The sequence below is a fragment of the Eptesicus fuscus genome, chromosome 6 (genome assembly GCF_027574615.1).
Source record: "Eptesicus fuscus isolate TK198812 chromosome 6, DD_ASM_mEF_20220401, whole genome shotgun sequence".
Lineage (NCBI taxonomy): Eukaryota > Metazoa > Chordata > Mammalia > Chiroptera > Vespertilionidae > Eptesicus > Eptesicus fuscus.
In genome coordinates, this window is record NC_072478.1 from 48,409,904 (window position 1) to 48,430,239 (window position 20,336).

At 44.6% G+C, this 20,336-nt stretch overlaps 1 protein-coding gene across 1 annotated transcript in view; it reads left to right on the forward strand.

Annotated features, from left to right (window-relative positions):
* The window catches only part of CPE (carboxypeptidase E), an 87,140-nt gene that overhangs the window by 58,449 nt on the left and 8,355 nt on the right, over positions 1 to 20,336 (forward strand). The window contains exons 3-6 of the mRNA XM_008144281.3: positions 1,375 to 1,542; positions 6,773 to 6,890; positions 8,723 to 8,905; positions 17,362 to 17,501. Coding sequence (XP_008142503.2) covers positions 1,375 to 1,542; positions 6,773 to 6,890; positions 8,723 to 8,905; positions 17,362 to 17,501 — 609 coding nt within the window. The remainder of the gene's footprint in view (positions 1 to 1,374; positions 1,543 to 6,772; positions 6,891 to 8,722; positions 8,906 to 17,361; positions 17,502 to 20,336) is intronic.

Here is a 20,336-nt window from a genome sequence, read left to right on the forward strand (position 1 = left end):
TTCTTACAGCACACCAGTTGCTGTGTCTGAATGAATCGCTGCTGTGTCTGAATGAATTGATATCATTGCGCCCTCTACTGAAAACAAAGAAGAAATATGTTTTTGGCCAGATCCATGGTTCCCTGATGTTTAATCCTTGTCTGTCTGATGAATAAAGTAAAACAAAACAAAACAAAACAAAACAAAACCCCTCCTACCTCTAAAACCCTTCCTACCTTTAAAATTAATTTAAAACATTTTAACTGTTTGAGAAACTGGAAAGTAATGATTTTTTAAGAGAAGATATATGGTAAGTGTTCTCTCTTTGTTTGGACAGGGACATTATATTTGCTGTTTTCTACACTTTGAGATAATTCTCTTATATACGAGAGCATATTAAAGTATATATTTGGTGTGTTTAAAGTTAAGAAGTCAATTTGTAACTTAAAAAGAAAAGATCCTGTGACCTGACATTATAAGAAACGCAGACTGTGAATTTCTGTAAATAACTATAACAATGATATATAATTTCTAAAGTTATGAGAGAAGAATTATAGTAACACAGAGAATTAAATCATCTAATATTTTAAGGTGATATTCAGAACGGTGAGACAGAATGGACAAAATATGATCAAGTTATTTTCTATCTTATATATTTTTATTCCTCATAGTCTAAGGTATCTGAGCTTATATGACCTCAGGAATATGGAAATTATTTATAGCTTGATATAATTTAATAGCAAAAAAATCTGCATTATGGAATATAACTGAATATCTTAGAAATTTATTAAATTTCCAGGTTATACCATTAGTGAAATGAAGGCCTTAAAGTTGAACAGAAATTTCTCCAACTAATAAAGCTCTAGAACTTTTGTTCTAGAGCTCATGTTTTTTTTCACGAAGACTGTAAGAGGGAAGTATTTATTAATATATAAATAATAAATAATTAATGTTAAACTCATTTTAAGCTTCTCATCTTATTTAGTAATTAATTTTTTTAAATATTTAAAAATAGGTTGCTCTTATTTACAGGGGCCATAAATATTTTATTTAAACCTTACTAGAGAGTGGTATAATTTGAAACACACGTCATCTATTATCAGCTAATACATATTGAATTTGCAATTTGATGATAAATATCTTTTAAATGCTATTATTATTGTTAACATTTAAAATATTTATTGAAAATATTTTCAAAATAGCCATAACAATTATTTTAAACCTGATTCCTTCATGTTTATATCAATAAAATAGTGAAAATGCCATTATGGGAGGATATTGTTGAAATAAATAATTAATCTCAATAAATTATTTTAAAAATCATTAATGGAGACCTTAAATACATAGCAACAATAATAGTAAATAACTGATGATTTTTCTCTTTGGTTTTTTTAGCCTGGTGAACTCAAGGACTGGTTTGTGGGTCGAAGCAATGCCCAGGGAATAGATCTGAACAGGAACTTTCCCGACCTGGATAGGATAGTTTATATTAATGAGAAGGAAGGTGGTCCCAATAATCATCTGTTGAAAAATCTGAAGAAAATTGTGGATCAAAACACGAAGGTAGAGAACGTGTATAGTTTTCTTGGGTTCTGTTGTCTAGACTAATGAAATATGTTCAAATAACCTCATTATAATTGAAGGACGCCAAACCTTCTGAGATGGTTAACTCTGCTGCCAAAGTCAAGGCTGCAAAGACTGGAGCCTTGATACTAGTTTTGCCCCTAGAATCTGGCAGGGTAGCTGGGGGGTGGGGAGTGAAGGGTGGGGATAGGAGAGTGGAACCCAGTAGTGAGTGTCTTAGAAAGCCAGCATGGCCCTTTCAGAGTTACTTATCACAACATCTGATTGGCTCCTCCTGCAGCTTTTTATCCACACTGTTGATCTTCCTTCTTTTCCAGAATTTTATCCTCTTTTGCTTTGCACAGCTCCACTTTCTCCTACCTCTTCTACTGCCTTTCAATTCACTATTTGGTTTCTTTCTCTGCTTCTTCTACCTTAGCTTAAATGCTGGCTTTCAGGGTCCCATCTACTACCCACCTACCTTTCCCTGGTTTCCTGCGCCTGCCGTGTCTCCCAGATTCATATGTGTAACTCCGACTCACCTGAGCTCTGTTTCTCAATCTTACTTGCTGTGGAGTGTTTCTGTCTGGTGGCACCCAGAGCCTCATGCTCAGCCTGAGCCAAACCAAATATTTCCCCTAAGAAAACACTATTCTCTCATTTAACCATCGTAGTCAAAGACTTCAATTTTTAAAATTGGCTGTCAGCACTCACCAGCAATTAGTTACCAAATTTCAGTAATTTAACCTCCCTAACACCTGTCCAGTCTTCCTCTCCTGCAAATTCTCTCTGCTGCCCTGGTCAGACCATCATTTGCTCTGATGGCACAGTAGCCACACATTCTTGCTTTGGGTTCAGCCTCTCCCTACTCCACTCAGTCTTCTTGGAATCTTCCAGAGTGATGGTCTTCACACAGATTGTTGCTCTATGTCTTTAAAAACCTTGCCAGCTCTCCACTGCCCAGAGATAAAGTAAAAGCTCAAAATGGCAGAATTGCGTAATGGTTTAGCATGGAGACTCCGCAGGCAGCCACCTTGGTTCAATCCTGGTTCCATATTTGCTGTGTGGGTGTGGGACAGTAATTTAAAAACTATGTGCTTCCACTTCTTCAGCTGGAATATGGAGGTGTTAATAGTATCTACTTCATAGGGTGGTTATAAAGATTGAGCGAGTTACTACATATAAAGTATTTGAGGCTAGGACCTAGACTACTAGTACTATTACCATTTTGCCATCATTTCTCAGTGCTCCCTGATACGTACGTCAGGCTTAGATGGACACATTGACATCCACTAAACATTTGGTGCTTCTACAAACCAAATTGTTTGAACATTGTCTTCATTTACTTGGGGGAGAGGGAGAGCCATCTTGTAGGAAAGGCGAGAAGTGCTGTTGGCAGCTCCCAGTTCCCCTTCCATTATTTCAGGCAATTCTGCGCTGGCTTAGCAACTGCTCCGGTACCTTTCCTAAGTGAGAACTGGGGAAGTACAGTTTCCCCATTTTCTCATCGTTCCAGGACCTTTTGGGTTTCCTTGGCCTCTGACAGCTGCCGGTAGATGCACTCGTTAATCTGGCTCTGATACACCATATACTTCGGTCCACAACTCCTTTTTGCTCCCTAAGCATACGCTTTTCTATACTTTTATGTCTTTGTATGTGTTCCAATGGTCTAGAATGCTCTTCTTTTACTCCCATGTCCCCTCCTCTGGGAAGCCTGCGTCTGCTATTCCTGACAGATCCTGTTAAGCCTCCCTTTACGTTCTTTGTGTGCACATGCTTCCGGTATGGTGCTAATGTTACAGAGAGCTTTATTACATGTGCAATGTTACAATTGTTTTGTTTATATAGTTGTTTTTCCCTTTGATTCTAGATTTCGATGCCTGGATTGCAGGAATTAGGATTCATTTTTGAGTCTAACACGGGGTAGGCTGAGGGCCTGTTAGGAACACATGCCATCCAGCCTGGCAAGCAAATCACAGTATCTGAAAAGTGTGGCCACTGAAAACCCACAGCTGGAGTTCCAGACAAGCATTCATGTGTGGGTGGGACACTGGGTGGAGGATCCAGAGAGAGGCCGTTCCAGATTGTTGGTCTGAAATTCCTGAAACTCTCCTGCTATGTTTAGGATTTATTCCAGAAACCTGGGCTGAGCTTACAGGTCAGGAGACTGGCCTGGGGACCGGGCCCCCGGCGGCTGAGGATTCTGGCAGCACCTGCTACATTCGGGGCGACTGAAACATTCCTGCTTCTGAGTCACAGATACATTTGCAGTTTCTCAGCCCCCTAACCATTTTGGGGGGAGAAGGAGGAGCTGGACAGGCAGAGGGCTGGGTGCAGCTGGGGTAACTAGAGGTGAAAAGAGGGCATGCCTGTGCGATGAGCTATGAGGCTAAGACAGAAATGAAACACTTCGTGGAAGCCCTGTGCTGGTATCACCCCTCAGACGCTCTGCATGGCTTGCATTAACCTGCTGACGCCGTCTTTGTTAAATCTGAGAAATGAAAAAAATAATCCCTGTCATTTACCATAAAAGAATCGTGACATAAACTCATGTTGACAGGACATTTGTGTAAGTGCTGTTGTTATTCAGCCAGCGCGAACTCCCTCTTCTCCCTCTGAACCTACACCAGACTTACACAGGCTGTACACTAGGTATTTTTTCTCCCCATATTTCTAGCTGAAGCAATACTTATTTAAAAGATGCATGTTCCTGGTGCTTTTAAAATATTAAAGCTTTTATATTGAAAATCTCAGTGCCAGTACTTCTTGGTAAGGGTAAATTAAAGAGAAATATAAAAATTAAGTTTAGCCTCTTGTCTGGAACAGAAGCAAGATTTGTTTACATTACATGGAATCTTCAGACGATACTGGTTCATCTTCTTTTTCCATTTTTGTTACTGAGACTGAGAGAGTGGTTAGACCCAGCCTGGTACTGGGCATGGTAAACAGTTCATTAATGTTATCATACATCCTCCCTTCCCGCTGCCCTCATTAGGGGAAGTGATTACAGTGGTTTTTAAATGTCAAGGTTTATTTATGTTTGGGGTGCTAGGAATCAGGGGTCAAAAATGCAGGTTCCTGTCCAGTCCCACTGAGGAGGTCTGGGGTGTGGGTGCTGCAGGGGTGGGTGATGGAAAGGAACCTGTATTTCCACCCGGTTGTTCAGATGCTCTCCTTGCCCTTCTGGCCCAAAGGCTCTCTTGTTCTCCTGGAGTTCTTCTCACTAAGTCATCTCTCATCTGCTCTTGGGCCCTTCAGCCAGGTCACCTCCACTGCCATCTGGCCTCCCTCAGTACATGAGCTGGGCCTGAATTGCTTGGAACAAAGTGGCTTAAAATAAATAAAATAGTTTTGTTAAATTTATACTCGTCTTTAATGGCTAAAGTTGTGGAGGAAACAGAATAAATATGGCTTTAATATATTTTAAGAACCAACGCCGTCTAATTGTAGAGCCTAACATTTGAGCTATATTTACAGTCTTTAAATGGAAGCTTTAAAAATAGGTTGTATTAAGGACTCGATCATGGGATGCACCAGAAGCTTCCCTATGGATCACATAAATGCATAATTACAGCACCTAGGGGGTCTCAGCACTCAGTCAGCCTGAAAGACTCTGTTAATATTCAAAGAGAAACGTAGTTTAATTTACCAAATCATGGAATTCACTTGCTAGTTTTGAGCATACCGATAGAGTGTGTATTAGCAGCAGTGTACATATAAGAACTAACAATAGGCCAAACCTAATAGCTGCACATGACTTTGTGTATTCAGGATTGCATCTTTAAATTTGTTTCAAAACACAGTTTCTTTCAAGTGTTTTTTTACACAAAATTAATATTTTATTACAAACGAAAATCTAAAGCAAATATAAATAAGGAGAAAAATAACCTCTTAGTCTTAAATGGTTACCATTTACCTTTGGGTATGTTTCATTTAAGATTATTTTTAATGCACGTGTCAACCTAAAAATATATATAGAAATATGCCAGTAAAGCCTTGATTTTATTGTTTTTTAAATCAAAGAATTACTTTGGAATTTGAGAGTCTTCCTAGTTGCTGTTAAAAACGCATCACATAAAAAGATCAAGCTTTTGGCTCCAGATTAATTCTTTGATAAAAATTTCTTTCCCCCTCTGTTTTGTTTCCAAGATATGAAAGATTGTGCATCATTGAAAAGACAGCATGAAGTCCTAAAACATTTGCCTTTGTTTTAACATTGAAGAGGAACATTTCAAAGTAAACTGACATTTTACAGTGAGCTCTGAAAGAGACCCAGCCTAATATTTTTTATATGTTTAAAGTAATTGAAGAGGATTAGAACAATAGTAAGCAAAAATAGGAAATAAAACCTACCATGTTTCAGGAGTTGAACCACCATAGAGAAAGAACTCCGTTCTGTGGTGTTAAAACAGAAAATTCAACCGAGTAAATTTGAAGGTCTAATTGGCTTTATTATGAAGCAATACATGAATCAGGCAGCATCCCATCTAGCCAGTGGAAGCGTGCTCCAAGCGGTTGTACAAAATGGAAGGTTTTTAATGGGAAGAAGAGTGGGGCAAGGGAGCTGTTAACAAAAGAGAAAAAAGGTCTAAAAGAAAGATTACTTTTGGGGGAAAGGGAACAGCAAGGGTTTTTTATCATGCAAATCGTTTCTTCTTCCTTTGCATACTGGAGAGGGCCCCTGGGCAAATAACCTTTCCGGTGCTTGGCCAGAAAATTCCAGACTGGTTGGTTGATTAAGACTATATTTCTGGGAGAGGTTGAAATAGCAATAGGTCAGGTATGAAATCTAGGTTTGGTTTCATAGGCTTTAAGTGACGCCACATTGGGCCTGTGATTTTATCTTTAACAGGGTTCAACTATTTTCTTTTCTCTTTGTCTTTCCTTAGCTATTATTAACACTGAAACGTCAGATGGACATATTCCAAAATTTATAAGTGACCTGCATGCTCGTTTTCAAAGAGAGAAAAGCTGGCAGCCCACAAAAGTAGAACTTGTGAGGAAATTGAAACACTATTAAAATATTTTTTTTATTGTAAAAAAGTCCGAGGAAAATAGAGATGGGGATGCTGTTCATACAGGAACTCTTTTTCTTTTCTATGAAAACAGCCACAAAGTGGTTGACCAGCTTTTGTGTTTTTTTTTAAACCTTTCCTATATCTTTTCTGTCAAGTGATCTCACCAGTGATTACCAATTTATAACCCTTTTAATCTCTAACGTTTAATACAGCTTGCTCCTGAGACCAAGGCTGTCATCCACTGGATTATGGATATTCCTTTTGTGCTCTCTGCCAATCTCCACGGAGGAGACCTTGTGGCCAATTACCCCTATGATGAGACTCGGAGTGGTAGGTATTCTTTCCGCTTCTCTACTTGGTTCAAGGTTTACAGTTACTTTGCAAGGCTTTGAAAGGTGACGTTTATAATATTCTTTTAAGGAACTGGTCATTGAGTGATTTTGCCTGTAGAAATACATATGTTTATCAAGAACATCCCCTAACTATTTCACGTGGCATTGACTGATAGATCCTCCCTTCCCCCAACTGATGGACAGAGTATGACGCAAACTCCACCTGCAGCCGGACATTCCTGAACACCTTATATGGACTGTACATTGAACCACCAATCAGCACCTGCCATGTACCCTAAGCCCCCAATTCCTAAATCCCTAGGCCCCTAACCATGTACCTCACATGAAATCACCAATCAGCGTGTGCTGAGTGCCCAAGCCCCGTCCCCTCTCCCTCCCCTTAAAAGGCACTCTCACCCCGGCAAGTTCGCTCTTTCTCTCTCTCTTCCATTTTCCCTTCTGGAAGACGGCCTGGCAGGGTGATCTCCAATAAAGCCTGTATCCTGGTATCCCACAGTCTCCGGCCCTCTATTTAATCTTTTATTGACCATATATATTTGACAGAAAAAGATGTAACTTAAAAAAAAAGTTTAGGTGAAGAGAAATGTAATCTTGACAGAATACTCAGATGGGAGAAGGGAGGGAAACAGGGGTCACGAACGTGGGTCACTCTTGGACACTGGCACCACGGAGAAATTACGGATGTGACATGGCTCTGTGTACACGATGGCTTACCAATGGAGGCAGACTTTTGGTGCTGACCAGGGCCCCTGTGGAGCCCCACGTGTCTCATCGGCCTCTCACGCGTTTGCGTTTGGAACTGTTTGTGGTCTGTCAGGGAGGGACATGGTGCTTTCATTTCTCTCGGACATGCTTTCGTTACGTTTCAGGCACAGCAGGCTTTAGCCAGATAGATATTTTCACCTTAATTTTTCTTACTCCAGGAAATTTCCTGCTTTGGGTTGATTCTCACGGCCCTCTGAAGAGTTAGCTCTTTGCGAACACAGGATGGTCGTGTTAGAGATTGGAAACTGAGTTTTGAAGAAAGTCTTTGGTACAACATCGTTAAAATGTAGAGATTTTTGTATTATGTCATTAGCTAGGAAATGTAAAAGCCTGGCATATTTTATGATACATGGATCACAATACAGTGTACTACGAATACTATTTTTATAATACACATGGGAGATTTTTTTAAAACTTTAAACTCAGATACTGTAAAGTATGAGGGTGGTTTATAGTGGCTATGAGGTTAGTACAAGTACATATTTAAAAAATCAAAAACTTTTTCCATTACAGTTGATATATAATATTATATTAGTTTCAGGTATACAAGCCATTGATTAGACATTATGTAACTTACAAACTCATCACCCCGATAAGTCTAGTACCCACCTGACACCATGCGTAGTTATTACAATATTGTTGACTGTGTTCCCTATGCTGTACTTCACATGCCGGTGACTGTTTTATAAATGCCAACTTCACAAATACATTTTTTAAATTAAAAATTTAACAATAGAAAAATCTCCTTTACTGTTCGGCCAGGTCCAGTTTACTGTAAGCTTATCACCTTTTCTTGTGAAGCTTTGAATTCAGACGCAGAATGGACATTCCATCAGATTTTTTACTTTGCGGTATTAGCAGTGGAAGTTAGATAACCTAAAAGCTAAGTGTCATTGCTGATACTTAAGCCTTCATTTCTTTCCCATAGGGATGTGGCTGAAAAAATACACCAGGCAAGAGGTCAATACTGACTCACACTTTGGAAAACAGGCAGTGCTCCTTGGTCTGTGTCCATCTCTTCAATCGTGTGCGTTTATTTTCTAGGGAGTGCTCATGAATATAGTTCTTGCCCAGACGATGCCATTTTCCAAAGCTTGGCTAGGGCATACTCCTCTTTTAACCCATCCATGTCGGACCCCAACCGGCCACCGTGTCGCAAGAACGATGATGACAGCAGCTTCGTAGATGGGACGACCAATGGTGCGGCTTGGTACAGCGTCCCCGGCGGTGAGTGCCCATTCCCCTCTTTGCTTGTGTGATGGGGGCTTATGTATAATTACCGTTTGGATTGAGAGACTCTCCAATCCTTCTCCGTCACTAAGAAATAGACTGAATCTATAATTCACCCATTAAAATTAGTTTTCTGCATGAATAATTGCTGTGTATAGTTTTGTTTTTAAAATCAGTATGCTGATTGAAGAGAGATGGGGCATGAACTAAAGATGTCCATTGGGAAAATATAAATTGAATACAGTTAATTACCCTACGTTTGAAATTCTGAGCTTAATGAATAAGACAGCATCCTGATTATGTGTTAGTCATGCTTTGACTATAGGCAAATGTATATTTTAGAGGGCAGGCTTTGACCTTTAGTATATGCTGGTCCACACACTTTTTAAAATTTTATTTTAATGATGGGATAATGGAGACTACTTGATGTGGGATATTTATTGTATATTCACTACTGTTATAACCACTGTTGGATCAGGAAGCCCTTCACCTTTTATGTGGTCTGAAAAGGGGAAAAGCCCATGTACAGCATACTTCCTGGAGGACCCACCTCCTAGAAAACCATTGCAGCTCTCGTGGCTCCCTTTGCCCTAACATGGACTTTGCAGAGATCTCATTTTTCTGGCTGCTCAGCCCAATCGCAGTTGTGTAATACTTGCCTCTACCGAGGATGAGTGAAATGTAAAAACTGATATGTTTTTTTTCCTCTTTGCCTAAGAACAATATTCTACAGCCCACCTGGAAATGAATAAGATAATTAATTAGCATAGTAGCAGCACTACCTAATTAAAGGATTTTGGTTTGCTTCTTTTATTAAATTGTGCCCTGAGAAAACATTCTTCCTGATTTCTTTCTCTTCGATATATGTTGCAATTAATATTTTGCACCAGGTCAGATCAGATTTAGCACATTTCCCCCCCATATGGCTTGGCAAATAAGGTCTATGTCAGATTTTAGGATTTAGACTTTGTCAAATATATCAAATGGGAAGTAATTTTACATTTTGGTTTTTATAAAATTTAGTAATTCCTTTGGAATTACCTTTTCAGACAAATAGTACACTGTCTACAAAATGCCAAGTAATCTAGATCAGTAAAGTAACAATCCTATATAATAAAATAATAGAGAAACATGCAAATTGACCGCACCTCCGCTATGCCCATGATTGGGCCTGCGAGAGGCTGGGGGCGGGACTCCGGGTGGCCTATCTGGCCGTTGAGAAGACCAAGATGGCGGCGCCCAATCCTCTTAGTTCGGGGGTCCTGGGGAGCGATAGCAACCCTAGAGGGGCGTGGCCAGGCACAGCCAGCAGCCTCCCTGGGGTCCCGGGACCCATCGCGACCCGGGGGGGCGTGGCCGGGCACGGCCAGCAGCCTCCCCGGGGTCGCGGGCTCGATCGCGACCGGGGGGGGGCGTGGCCGGGCACGGCCAGCAGCCTCCTGGGGGTCCCGGGCTGGATCGCGACCGGGGGGGCGTGGCCGGGCACAGCCAGCAGCCTCCTGGGGGTCCCGGGCTGGATCGCGACCTGGGGGGGCGTGGCCGGGCACGGCCAGCAGCTTCCCAGGGGTCCTGGGACCCATCGCGACCCAGGAGGGCGTGACCGGGCACGGCCAGCAGCCTCCCCGGGGTCCTGGGCTCGATTGCGACCCGGGGGGGCGTGGCCGGGCACAGCCAGAAGCCTCCCCGGGGGTCCCGGGCTGGATCGCGACCCGGGGGGGCGTGGCCGGGCACAGCCAGCAGCCTCCCCGGGGGTCCCGGGCTGCATCGCGACCTGGGGGGGCGTGGCCGGGCACAGCCAGCAGCCTCCCCGGGGGTCCCGGGCTGCATCGCGACCCGGGGGGGCGTGGCCGGGCACAGCCAGAAGCCTCCCCGGGGTCCTGGGCTCGATTGCGACCCGGGGGGGCGTGGCCGGGCACAGCCAGCCGCTCCCGGGGCGGGGTCCCCGGGCGATCGCCACCCTCGCCTAAATGGCTGGTGCTGAGAGGGATCAATGGGGCCAGTGGAAGGAGCAGGTGGTAGTTGACCACCGAGGCCATCTGCAGCAGCCGGATGCAGAGCTGGGGTCCATGTTCTCCAGGTTGGCCTCCGTGGGGCCCGTGTTGCACCCATAGTAGCCGAGTGGGCATGCTGGCATAGTAGCCCCAGCATGAGGCCAGCTTCCCAAGCCAGGCTGCGGAGGGAGGGAGGGCCTCTGGGCTGGGAGCACTCCCCCACCCCAGTGGACAGGGCACATAGAGCGAGCAGCAGAGAGCTACTAGCGGTGGTGGGTGTGGTGGCCTGGCTTCCAAGAGGCTGGCTTCAGCTGCTGTGGCCTGCGCTGAGGTGGCTGGTGGTGGGGGCAACTGCGTGGGCGCATCTGAGGCTGGGGCACTGGGAGACGTGGGACTGCAGCCCAGAAAGCGAGGCTCCGGAGGACCTGGTCACCGACCCCCGGCATTGAAGCCGCCTCCTACAAGATGTATCCTAGCCTAGGTGTGTGGGAAGCAGGTTCAGGAACCTCTCCCTTTGCGGCGCCAGAGCCCAGGCCTGCCAGCGCCCCAGAGGAGACCCCCACCAGGATCGGGGGCTTGACCAGTCTCTAAACCAGGGTGGCCATTAGCCCAGGCCTGCCAGCACCCCAGAGGAGACCCCCACCAGGATCGGGGGCGTGACTGGCCTCCAAACCGCCAGTGACCCTAGCCCAGGCCTGCCAGCCCCCCAGAGGAGACCCCTGCCAGGATTGGGGTCATGGCCGGCCTTCAAACTGTGGCGGCCCCTAGCCCAAGGAGGCCTCCTGGCCGAGGACACCTGAGTCTGTTCTTGACCTAGGGCTGGGCTCTCCCCGCAAGGGACTCAGAAGCCGCCAGAGTCTAACTGCCAGTCTCTGGGAGTGCGTCCACTGTCCACCAAAAAGTAGGGCCATCAAAGCATTCAGTCTCAGTGCAGGCACGGGTCCCTGGCTGACGGGGTGGAGGCCAGACCAAAACAAAACAGCAGAAACACCCTGCCCACCTGGGCGGGTACTGCTGTAGTCCACGTGGCCTGGGCAGTGTAGAAAGCGCTACCTTCTCCCAGGTCCTGTGCTGGCACCGCCGCCTCGCTCACCCTCAAGCCCCCCTGAGTCCTGACAGCAAAGTGTGTGGGGCATTCTGCAGGAGTTGTGCCGTTCTGGGTGCTTTTGCCCAAAGACACACTTTGGGATGAATTCAGAGCCACATCTCATTTCCCATGAGACTGGAAGAACCATGTAAAAGGATTTTGACAAAAGCTTTCCACATCTCTGTTTATTCTTTTGAATCCATAAAACGACCTTAAAAAAAGCATCCGGGCCACCTAAGAAAGAATGCACTTTCTGGCCAGAGCACGCAGGATTCTTTTGCCCAACAGGTTAAAGGGAGCAGAGCTGGCACAGTGGGAATGGCCCTGGTGCCCTATGAGGAGACCGGGGGAATGGGGTTGCCGAAATTCCATAAGCCTCTTGCCACCTTCTCCTTTGCAAACCACACCATCCAGATCCACCAGGACTGGAGGCAACTGGGAATCACAGCCGTGATTTGGGACATGGTGAGCAAATCTTGAGGGGTCTCTGAAAACATCTGCAATTGATTATAAGACTGGTCTTTATTTAAAAAGAAATAAAAGAACAGCTTTGTTGAGATATAACCCATATACTGTACATGTCACCTAAAGTGTACAATGAACTGGTTTTTTAAAGTAAATTCAGAGTGGTACAACCATCACCATGCTCAATTTTTAAATATCTTCATGACCCATCCCCTCCAAAAAAAACTTCTACCCATTGGAATCACTTTCCTGATCATCTTCCCCAAAATAGATTGCACTTTAAAGGTGGGTAAAGGAAAGTTGAGGGAAGTTAAAACACTGCACAAAGGATATTGTAAGATGACAAAGCCCAAAGTGAAGATCATGTGTTTTCTTTAAAAAATATATATTTTTAAAATTTCAGAAAGGGAGAGGGAGAGAGAGATAGAAACATCAATGATAAGAATCACTGATCAGCCGAAACCAGTTTGGCTCAGTGGATAGAGCGTCGGTCTGCGGACTGGAAGGTCCCAGGTTCGATTCCGGTTAAGGGCATGTACATTGGTTGCTGGCACATATCCCAGTGGGGGGTGTGCAGGAAGCAGCTGGTCGATGTTTCTCTCTCATCGATGTTTCTAGCTCTCTATCCCTCTCCCTTCCTCTCTGTGAAAAATCAATAAAATATATTAAAAAAAAAAAAAAGAATCACTGATCAGCTGCCGCCCACAGGCCCCCTACTGGGGATTGAGCCCGAAACCCAGGCATGTGTGCCCCTGATCAGAATCAAACCTGGACTCTTCAGTCCACAGGCCGATGCTCTCTCCATTAAGCCAAACTGACCAGGGCCATGTGTTTTCTTCAAGTTCTGCGTGGTTGTAATGGTCCCCAAATCTATACTAATAAAAGGGTAATATGCTAATTAGAGTGGTTGTCTTCCGGACATCTTTCCAGACAAAGCCGCAGTGGCTACAAAGGCCAAGGCTCAGGCAGCCATAACCAGCTGCAGTGGCAGCAGCATTGGGGTTATGGGGGTGGTGCCTCCAGAGGGAGGCCAGACTGGGGGCCAAGGCACAGGCAGTTTGGGGTGATCAGGCTGATAGGGGAGGGCAAGGTAGGGGCAATCAGGCTGGCAAGAGATCAAGGTAGGGGCGAGCAGGCAGGCAGGAAGTGGGGTTAGGGACAATCAGGCAGGCAGGCAGGTGAGTGGTTAGGAGCCAGCGGTTCCGGATTGTGAGAGGGATGTCCGACTGCTGGAAGTTGGACATCCCCTGAGGGGTCCCAGATTGAAGAGGGTGCAGATTGGGCTGAGGGGCACCCCCCCCACCCCACCCCCAGTGCACGAATTTCGTGCACCGGGCCTCTAGTCCTATATAATAAAAGCCCAGAGACCGAACGGAGGAACGACCACAACAACTGGTCGACCAGTCGCTATGACACGCACTGACCACCAGGGGGCAGATGCTCAATGCAGGAGCTGCCCCCTGGTGGTCAGTGCACTCCCACAGAGGGGCGCAGCTCAGCTGACCGGGATGAGTGGCTGCTCCTGCGGTGAACTCCAGGCTGATGGGCAGGAACCCACGCTGTGATCGTTGCCTCCTCACCCCAGGCTCCTCCTCCTGGTTTTCTGCTGCCTCCTCCAGATGCCCACAGGCCACGCAGCACCAGGCTCGCAGAGCTGACTCCGGAGCCTGGCAGGCGGGTTCATGGCTGCTGCAGGACTGAGGCCTACTCTGCCGCCTCTCAGTGCTGTTGTCCCTGGGCCCCACCCCAACCAGGTCTCCTGGAGGGACAAGTGCTCCAGCTCCACGGAAGATGCCGGACCAGGGAGCAGCCACTCAGAGGGCAGGTCCACAGCCCCTTGGCTGGCCAGGATGAGCGGTGCTCCTACAAAGGGCCCATCCCCACAGGCCACGCCCCCCACCAGTGCACAAATCCCATGCACTGGGTCTCTGGTAATATTAATAATAAGAATTATAATAATAGTCAATGATTATGTCCCACAATAATCAAAGAGTCACAAAGATGTGACTTTCTTTAGCAATCTATGCAGTGAATAAAATCAGTGTCTCGGGTCAGGTTTTCTAGAAGCTAAACCTGAGACAGGGATTCGGATACTCATAATTTGTTGAGGGGCTGCTTTTCAGGAAAAGCCCTGTATGGAAATGAGGGAAGCAGGGTGAGGAAGGAGATAGAGCTGAACAAGGATGTGGTCTCAGGGACAGTCTAACCTTGGCCTGAGCCATTGGGAAGAAGGCCTTAAGCATAAGTCACAGGCAGGGTATCCTGCCTTGAAGCCAGGGGACCTGCATTCGGTGGCTCCGTAGCTGTGACTCATTGATTATGCGATCTTTTTTTTCTTAATGTAGATATTTATCACAATAAACTTCTCTCTTAGGACTGTTTTTGCTTTATGCCATAACTTTTGGTATGTTGTGTTTCTATTTTCATTTTGAAATGCCGAACTTAAACTGGAATGCGTGGTTTTTCCTCTGGGCAGGATGCAAAGGTGATTTCCCGGGTCCTTGTCCAGGTGGATTCTAAGAATGAAGCCACGGCCAAAGGTGGTATAGGAAAAGGTGGAAATTTATTGGGAAACAAGCACAGACTCTCACATGGGGAGGGGGAGAGAGACCCACCAAGTCCCTCTTTCTTAGGTTTATAATGGCTGCAGTTCTTTGTGTCTTGGTATCTCCTCTGATTGATCATTATAGCAGCTTCAGAGCTCAAACCCCACGTGGGGTTCACCTCTTCTCCCTTTTGTTTTTCTACTCCCTGTGGCCTCCTTTATTCTGTGAGTGTCTTCCTCTCCCTTGTTCTGTGAATGTACACCTTTCGGCAGCTCCCAGCTTTGCAGCCCTGTGTTTCTCCCCATAGGCCCCCTAATTTCTAAAACTCCTTAAACCTGCCTTTTTTACCCCCCCAAACTCCTTTCATTTTGTTCAAGATATTTGGTTTTTCTTTTGATTTCCTCTTTGACCCATTGGTGGTTTAGGAGTATGTTTACTTTTCTACGTATTTGTTAATTTTCCAGTTTTCCTCCTGTCATGACTTCTAATTTCATACCATCGTGTTCATAAATGATGTTTGCTATGATTTCAGTCTCCTTAGTTTGCTAAGACTTGCTTTGTGACTCATCATATGGTCTATTCTGGAGACTGTTTCATGTGTGTTTGAGAAGACTGTGTATTCTGCCACCTGCTGTTGGATGGTGTGTTCTGTATGTATCTGTTAGGTTCATGTGATCTCAAGTATAGTTGGAAGCCAGTGTTTCCTTATTGATTTTCTGTCTGGGTGATCTATCTACCATCTATCTATCTATCTATCTATCTATCTATCTATCATCTATCATCTATCTATCATCTGTCATCTTTCCATTGTTGAAAGTGGAGTGTTACTAGTTAAAAAAAAAAAAAGGGAGAAGCATCAAAATTACACCTAAACTACTGAACATCATCATTCAGAACAACTTGAAACCTAGTTGAATGAAAAACCTACAACTAAGGGTTTAAAGAAGCCACAGGCCCTGGTGCATTAGCTCATTTGGTTAGGGAGTCGATCCAACACGCCAGGGTTCCAGGTTTTGTCCCTGATCAGGGCACATACAAGAATCAACCAGTGAATGCATAAATAAGTGGAACAACAAATCAATCTCTCTCTCTTAAATCAGTTTTAAAAAAAGCCACATTGAGACTGGCAGAAGGGACAGAGACATAGAATGGGGCTGTCCTTCACCCATGTGTGGCGGGTAAAACTTGGGAGGGATATCTCAGCCGCGGAGGTCCCCCCTGAGGAGCGAGGGGTCCCAGCCCCACACCAGGCCTCCTAGCCCAGAGTTCCAGAGCCAGGAGGAGAAGTCCTTATAATGTCTGGCTGTGAAAACCAGTGAGGGGTGTGGCTGAGTAGGAAGAGAGCTGCTGGAGTCCCAGGCATTCCTCTTAAAGGGCCTGCATGTGGGCTTTGTGCGACTCCCTCCCTCTGAGCTCCAGCGCTGGTGCAGCAGTTTGAAAGGAACCAGGGACATATGGGAGGAACTTAATTGTCTGGCATCAGGGCAAGAGCTGGGGTGGAGGCAGCTTTCTGCCAGATGGAAGTGCTGGCAGAGGCCATTCTTGCTTTTCTGAAGCCCCGGCCCCCATTTGGCCACTCTATGCCTTTGACTGGAGAATTCAATCTATTTACACTTAAGGTAATTATTTACAGGTAAGGACTTACCTATGCCATCTTATTGTAGCTATAGGTATCTTTAATATTTTTGTCCTTTAACCTTTAAACTAGAGTTAAGTGATTAACACACCACAATGTTACAGTGTTAGAGGATTCTGAATGCTCACCTCCACCAGTGTGCGGTATAGTTGTGAAGGTTTTTATGTTACTTTGGCACTGAGCTGTGCCACCTTGGAGAAGAGGTGATGCAGGGAAAGTGAAACTGTTCCTTTGACCTTCGTCAGTGCGTCCACTCTTGGATGTTAGGTTTGCTCCAGTGGCATGCTGGGACTTTTTCAGTGACTCTTGGACTTCCACAAGGGCACTCTATTCCTGGGTGATTGTCAAAATGGGTGTTCTTCGGGGAGGGAAGGCCGTAGAAAACGCCTATTTTGCCATTTTGACGCTGTCACTCCCCTGTGGTCTTCTTTGATGCCGACTCCAGCAATATGGAACGTGGCTGCTGCTTGAGCACCTTACAGCAGCCGGGCGTTAAGCTAAATGATTCCTTAAGGAGCTGAGAGAGTGTGTGCTTCAAAGGCGGTCACAACTTCCCGAGTATGTTGTTCTGGCCTTTATGGTAGGTGGTTTTCCTTGTGGTTTCCCAAAGGCTCCCCAAAAGGCGCTGCTTGGTGTAGCTTTTACTTGGCTCCCAGTTCAACAGAACAGCCTGTGTGAGTTTTAGTCACCTCCTGCGTGTTGAGACTTTCCATTTGGTGTTTTGGCAGGAATGCAAGACTTCAATTACCTGAGCAGCAACTGCTTCGAGATCACCATGGAGCTTAGCTGTGAAAAGTTTCCACCTGAAGAGACTTTGAAGACCTACTGGGAGGATAACAAAAACTCCCTTATTAGCTACCTGGAGCAGGTAAACACAGTCGCCAGTGTAAAATGGAAAATGTAAGAGCCTTTAAACCTGGTGTACAGTAGTCTCCTAAGAGGAGCCCAATCTAGGGGAATCCTTCCAACCCAGAACGAGGACACGACACTTGGAAAATGTCTCAGTGGTGGTTCAAATAGGCTTTCATTTGTTATAGGGTTTGTGGTTCATGCATGTTCACTGAGAATTGATTAAACTAGAGGGTTGTGGAGAAGTGAGGTAAAACTCTGTTTTCATTGATATTGCTCTAAGCAGGGGCAATCCTAGGACCACCCTCCACCCTGATCACCTTTGGCCTGTCAGGCAGGACCAAGACTAGAATGAGGTAAGTGAGGTATCTAGGATTTAAGGAGGCATTCACTCTCAAGATCATGCAGGAATGGGATCAGCATGTAGGAGTGAGTGCATCCTTAAATTTTGTGCCCCACATACCTCACTTGTCTCACACTAAACTCAGCTAAAGGTGAGGTAATCATAATGATACCTTACATTGATTGGGGATTTATTATCTCCCAGGCATTCTTCTAAATGCTTATGTGTAGCAATTTATTTAATTCTTACAACAACTCTATGAGGGAACTTACATCATCATCATTTTCTTCTTTTCCATCACTATCATCCCTGAATTAAAGATGAGGAATCAGGGCACAGAGAGATTACACAGCTTGCCGGAAGCCACTCAGCCCGAATCTAGGCTCTCTAGTTCCAGAATCACTATGCCGTATTGCCTCTCGACATGATCTTCACCAGAGAGTCACTGATGTCGCCATTCCAATGGGATCTGTACGGAATGTCGGGGCATCTGTCAGAATAAAACCCTGCACCTACCCAGGCCAGTCCCCTGCCAACCACACCTCTCCATGGGATGTAGACATTGGCACCAGGGGCAGTGATGGTGAAAAAGACCTAAAGACTCTTCCTTGCCTGCAGTGCTTATCAGTTTCCAATTCCATTCTGTATGTGGCCATTTATACCCAAAGTCAAGTGGAGTGATGTTAGTTTCAGGTTCCCACAGGTAGTCCAGACTAATTTTAAAGTAATTTGACATAAATAAATGCTATTTAAATAAACATGTAGCTATTTGTATATATATATATATATATATATATATATATATATATATATATATATATGACATGTACATATGAACCCAATGTATTTAAAAAATGTAAAGTCAGCTTAAAAGTTCTTTTACATAGATCAAATATCTGTACAAGAGGCCTCACCAAGAGGGCCTACCATGGAATAGACCCACTGCTGCCAGACAGTGATGTTCAAAAACACCCTAAACAGGGTGTTTTTGGTCAATGGAGTCCTGCTGCATGCTAACATAAAAAGGTATTTTCAACAGCAAAACAGGATAATTAGCCACATTGACTCCGGAACAACCTTGGTGGGGACCCTTGTAGAATGTCTCCTTTGTGGAGAGTTGTATTTGAATGGATCTTCTGAGAGCAAATACATTTTAACTGAAAAATGTATTTTGGGGGTAGAGGAAATAAGACGAGGCTATTTGGTGTGCTTTCCACTTAGGTATCAAAGAATGCCTCCTTAATACAATGCTTTTCATTTCATATACATTTTTTCAACAAAATTTTATTGAGCTATTTCTTTATCCTTGGCTTCCTGTGAGGCACTGGGGCTAGTGACTACCCTGAAGAAGGCTTCTGTTAATGAGGTTCAGAAACATGATTACCTAAATACAAATGAGGGTGATAAACGCAAAAATAAAAGTGAGCTGCAAATAACCGGTTTGGCTCAGTGGATAGAGCGTCGGCCTGCGGACTGAAGGGTCACAGGTTCGATTCCGTCAGGGGCATGTACCTTGGTTGCGGGCATATACTCAGTAGGGGGTATGCGGGAGGCAGCTGGTCGATGTTTCTCTCTCAATGTTTCTAACCATCCCTCTCCCTTCCTCTCTGTAAAAAATCAATAAAATATATATTAATAAAAAAGAACAAACATTTAAAAAAAAAAAAAGTGAGCTGCAAAGAACAATAGCAGTATAGAGAAAGGTCCCTAACTCAGTTCTGGGGCATGGAAAAGGCTTCTCGGAGCGAGACTGTAAGATTTACTATAGTTAATGCCAACATGATTATTACTCTGATCAATAATTAAAGAATGGATTCAACTGCTGCTTAAGTCCTTTCTTAGTTCTTGAGAAAAAAATGCAATATAACACAAAATAAAACACAAATATGTGCCATTAGGAAAGAAGAAACATTTTGTTGTATTTATTGTTGCAGGTGGGCATGCATCAATTCATCTAAAAGCTCTATCAATTTATATAGAAACAACCTGGAAAGAAGAGGGACCAGGAATGCATTCCTGTTGTATGCCACTTGGAATGAGAATTTGGCCTGTCCACAGATTCACGTGATCAGTGGCATCAGTGTTAGGGTGTGAGCTGTGTGGAAGCAGTAGGAGTGGTATTTACAACAAGCTCATAGGACACTCCAGTTAGGGACTCAGAGTCTGGTGAACGATCAGTGAAGACTGCCAGAAATTTTGTATTGAAATAGTTTTCTTGACAATGAAACAACATGGTGGTGATTAATAATTTGAACACCTGGGCCTAAAATCTAAGTGTGGACTAGTTTACAACTCCTGGAAAATAGGTGATTAGGAGATCTAATTCCATAATTGGTTGAGAGGAAATTTCTTGCAGAGTTTTAAGATACTCTTAAGAGTTTTAAGGGATGTTTGCAGGAACTGGACTTGTATAGTTAATTAGGGTAGATCAAGCATGTCAAACTCACGGCCGCATGCCTCATTTAAGGCATGCAGCCTGCCAGCCGTGAGTTTGACATGCTTGGGGTAGAT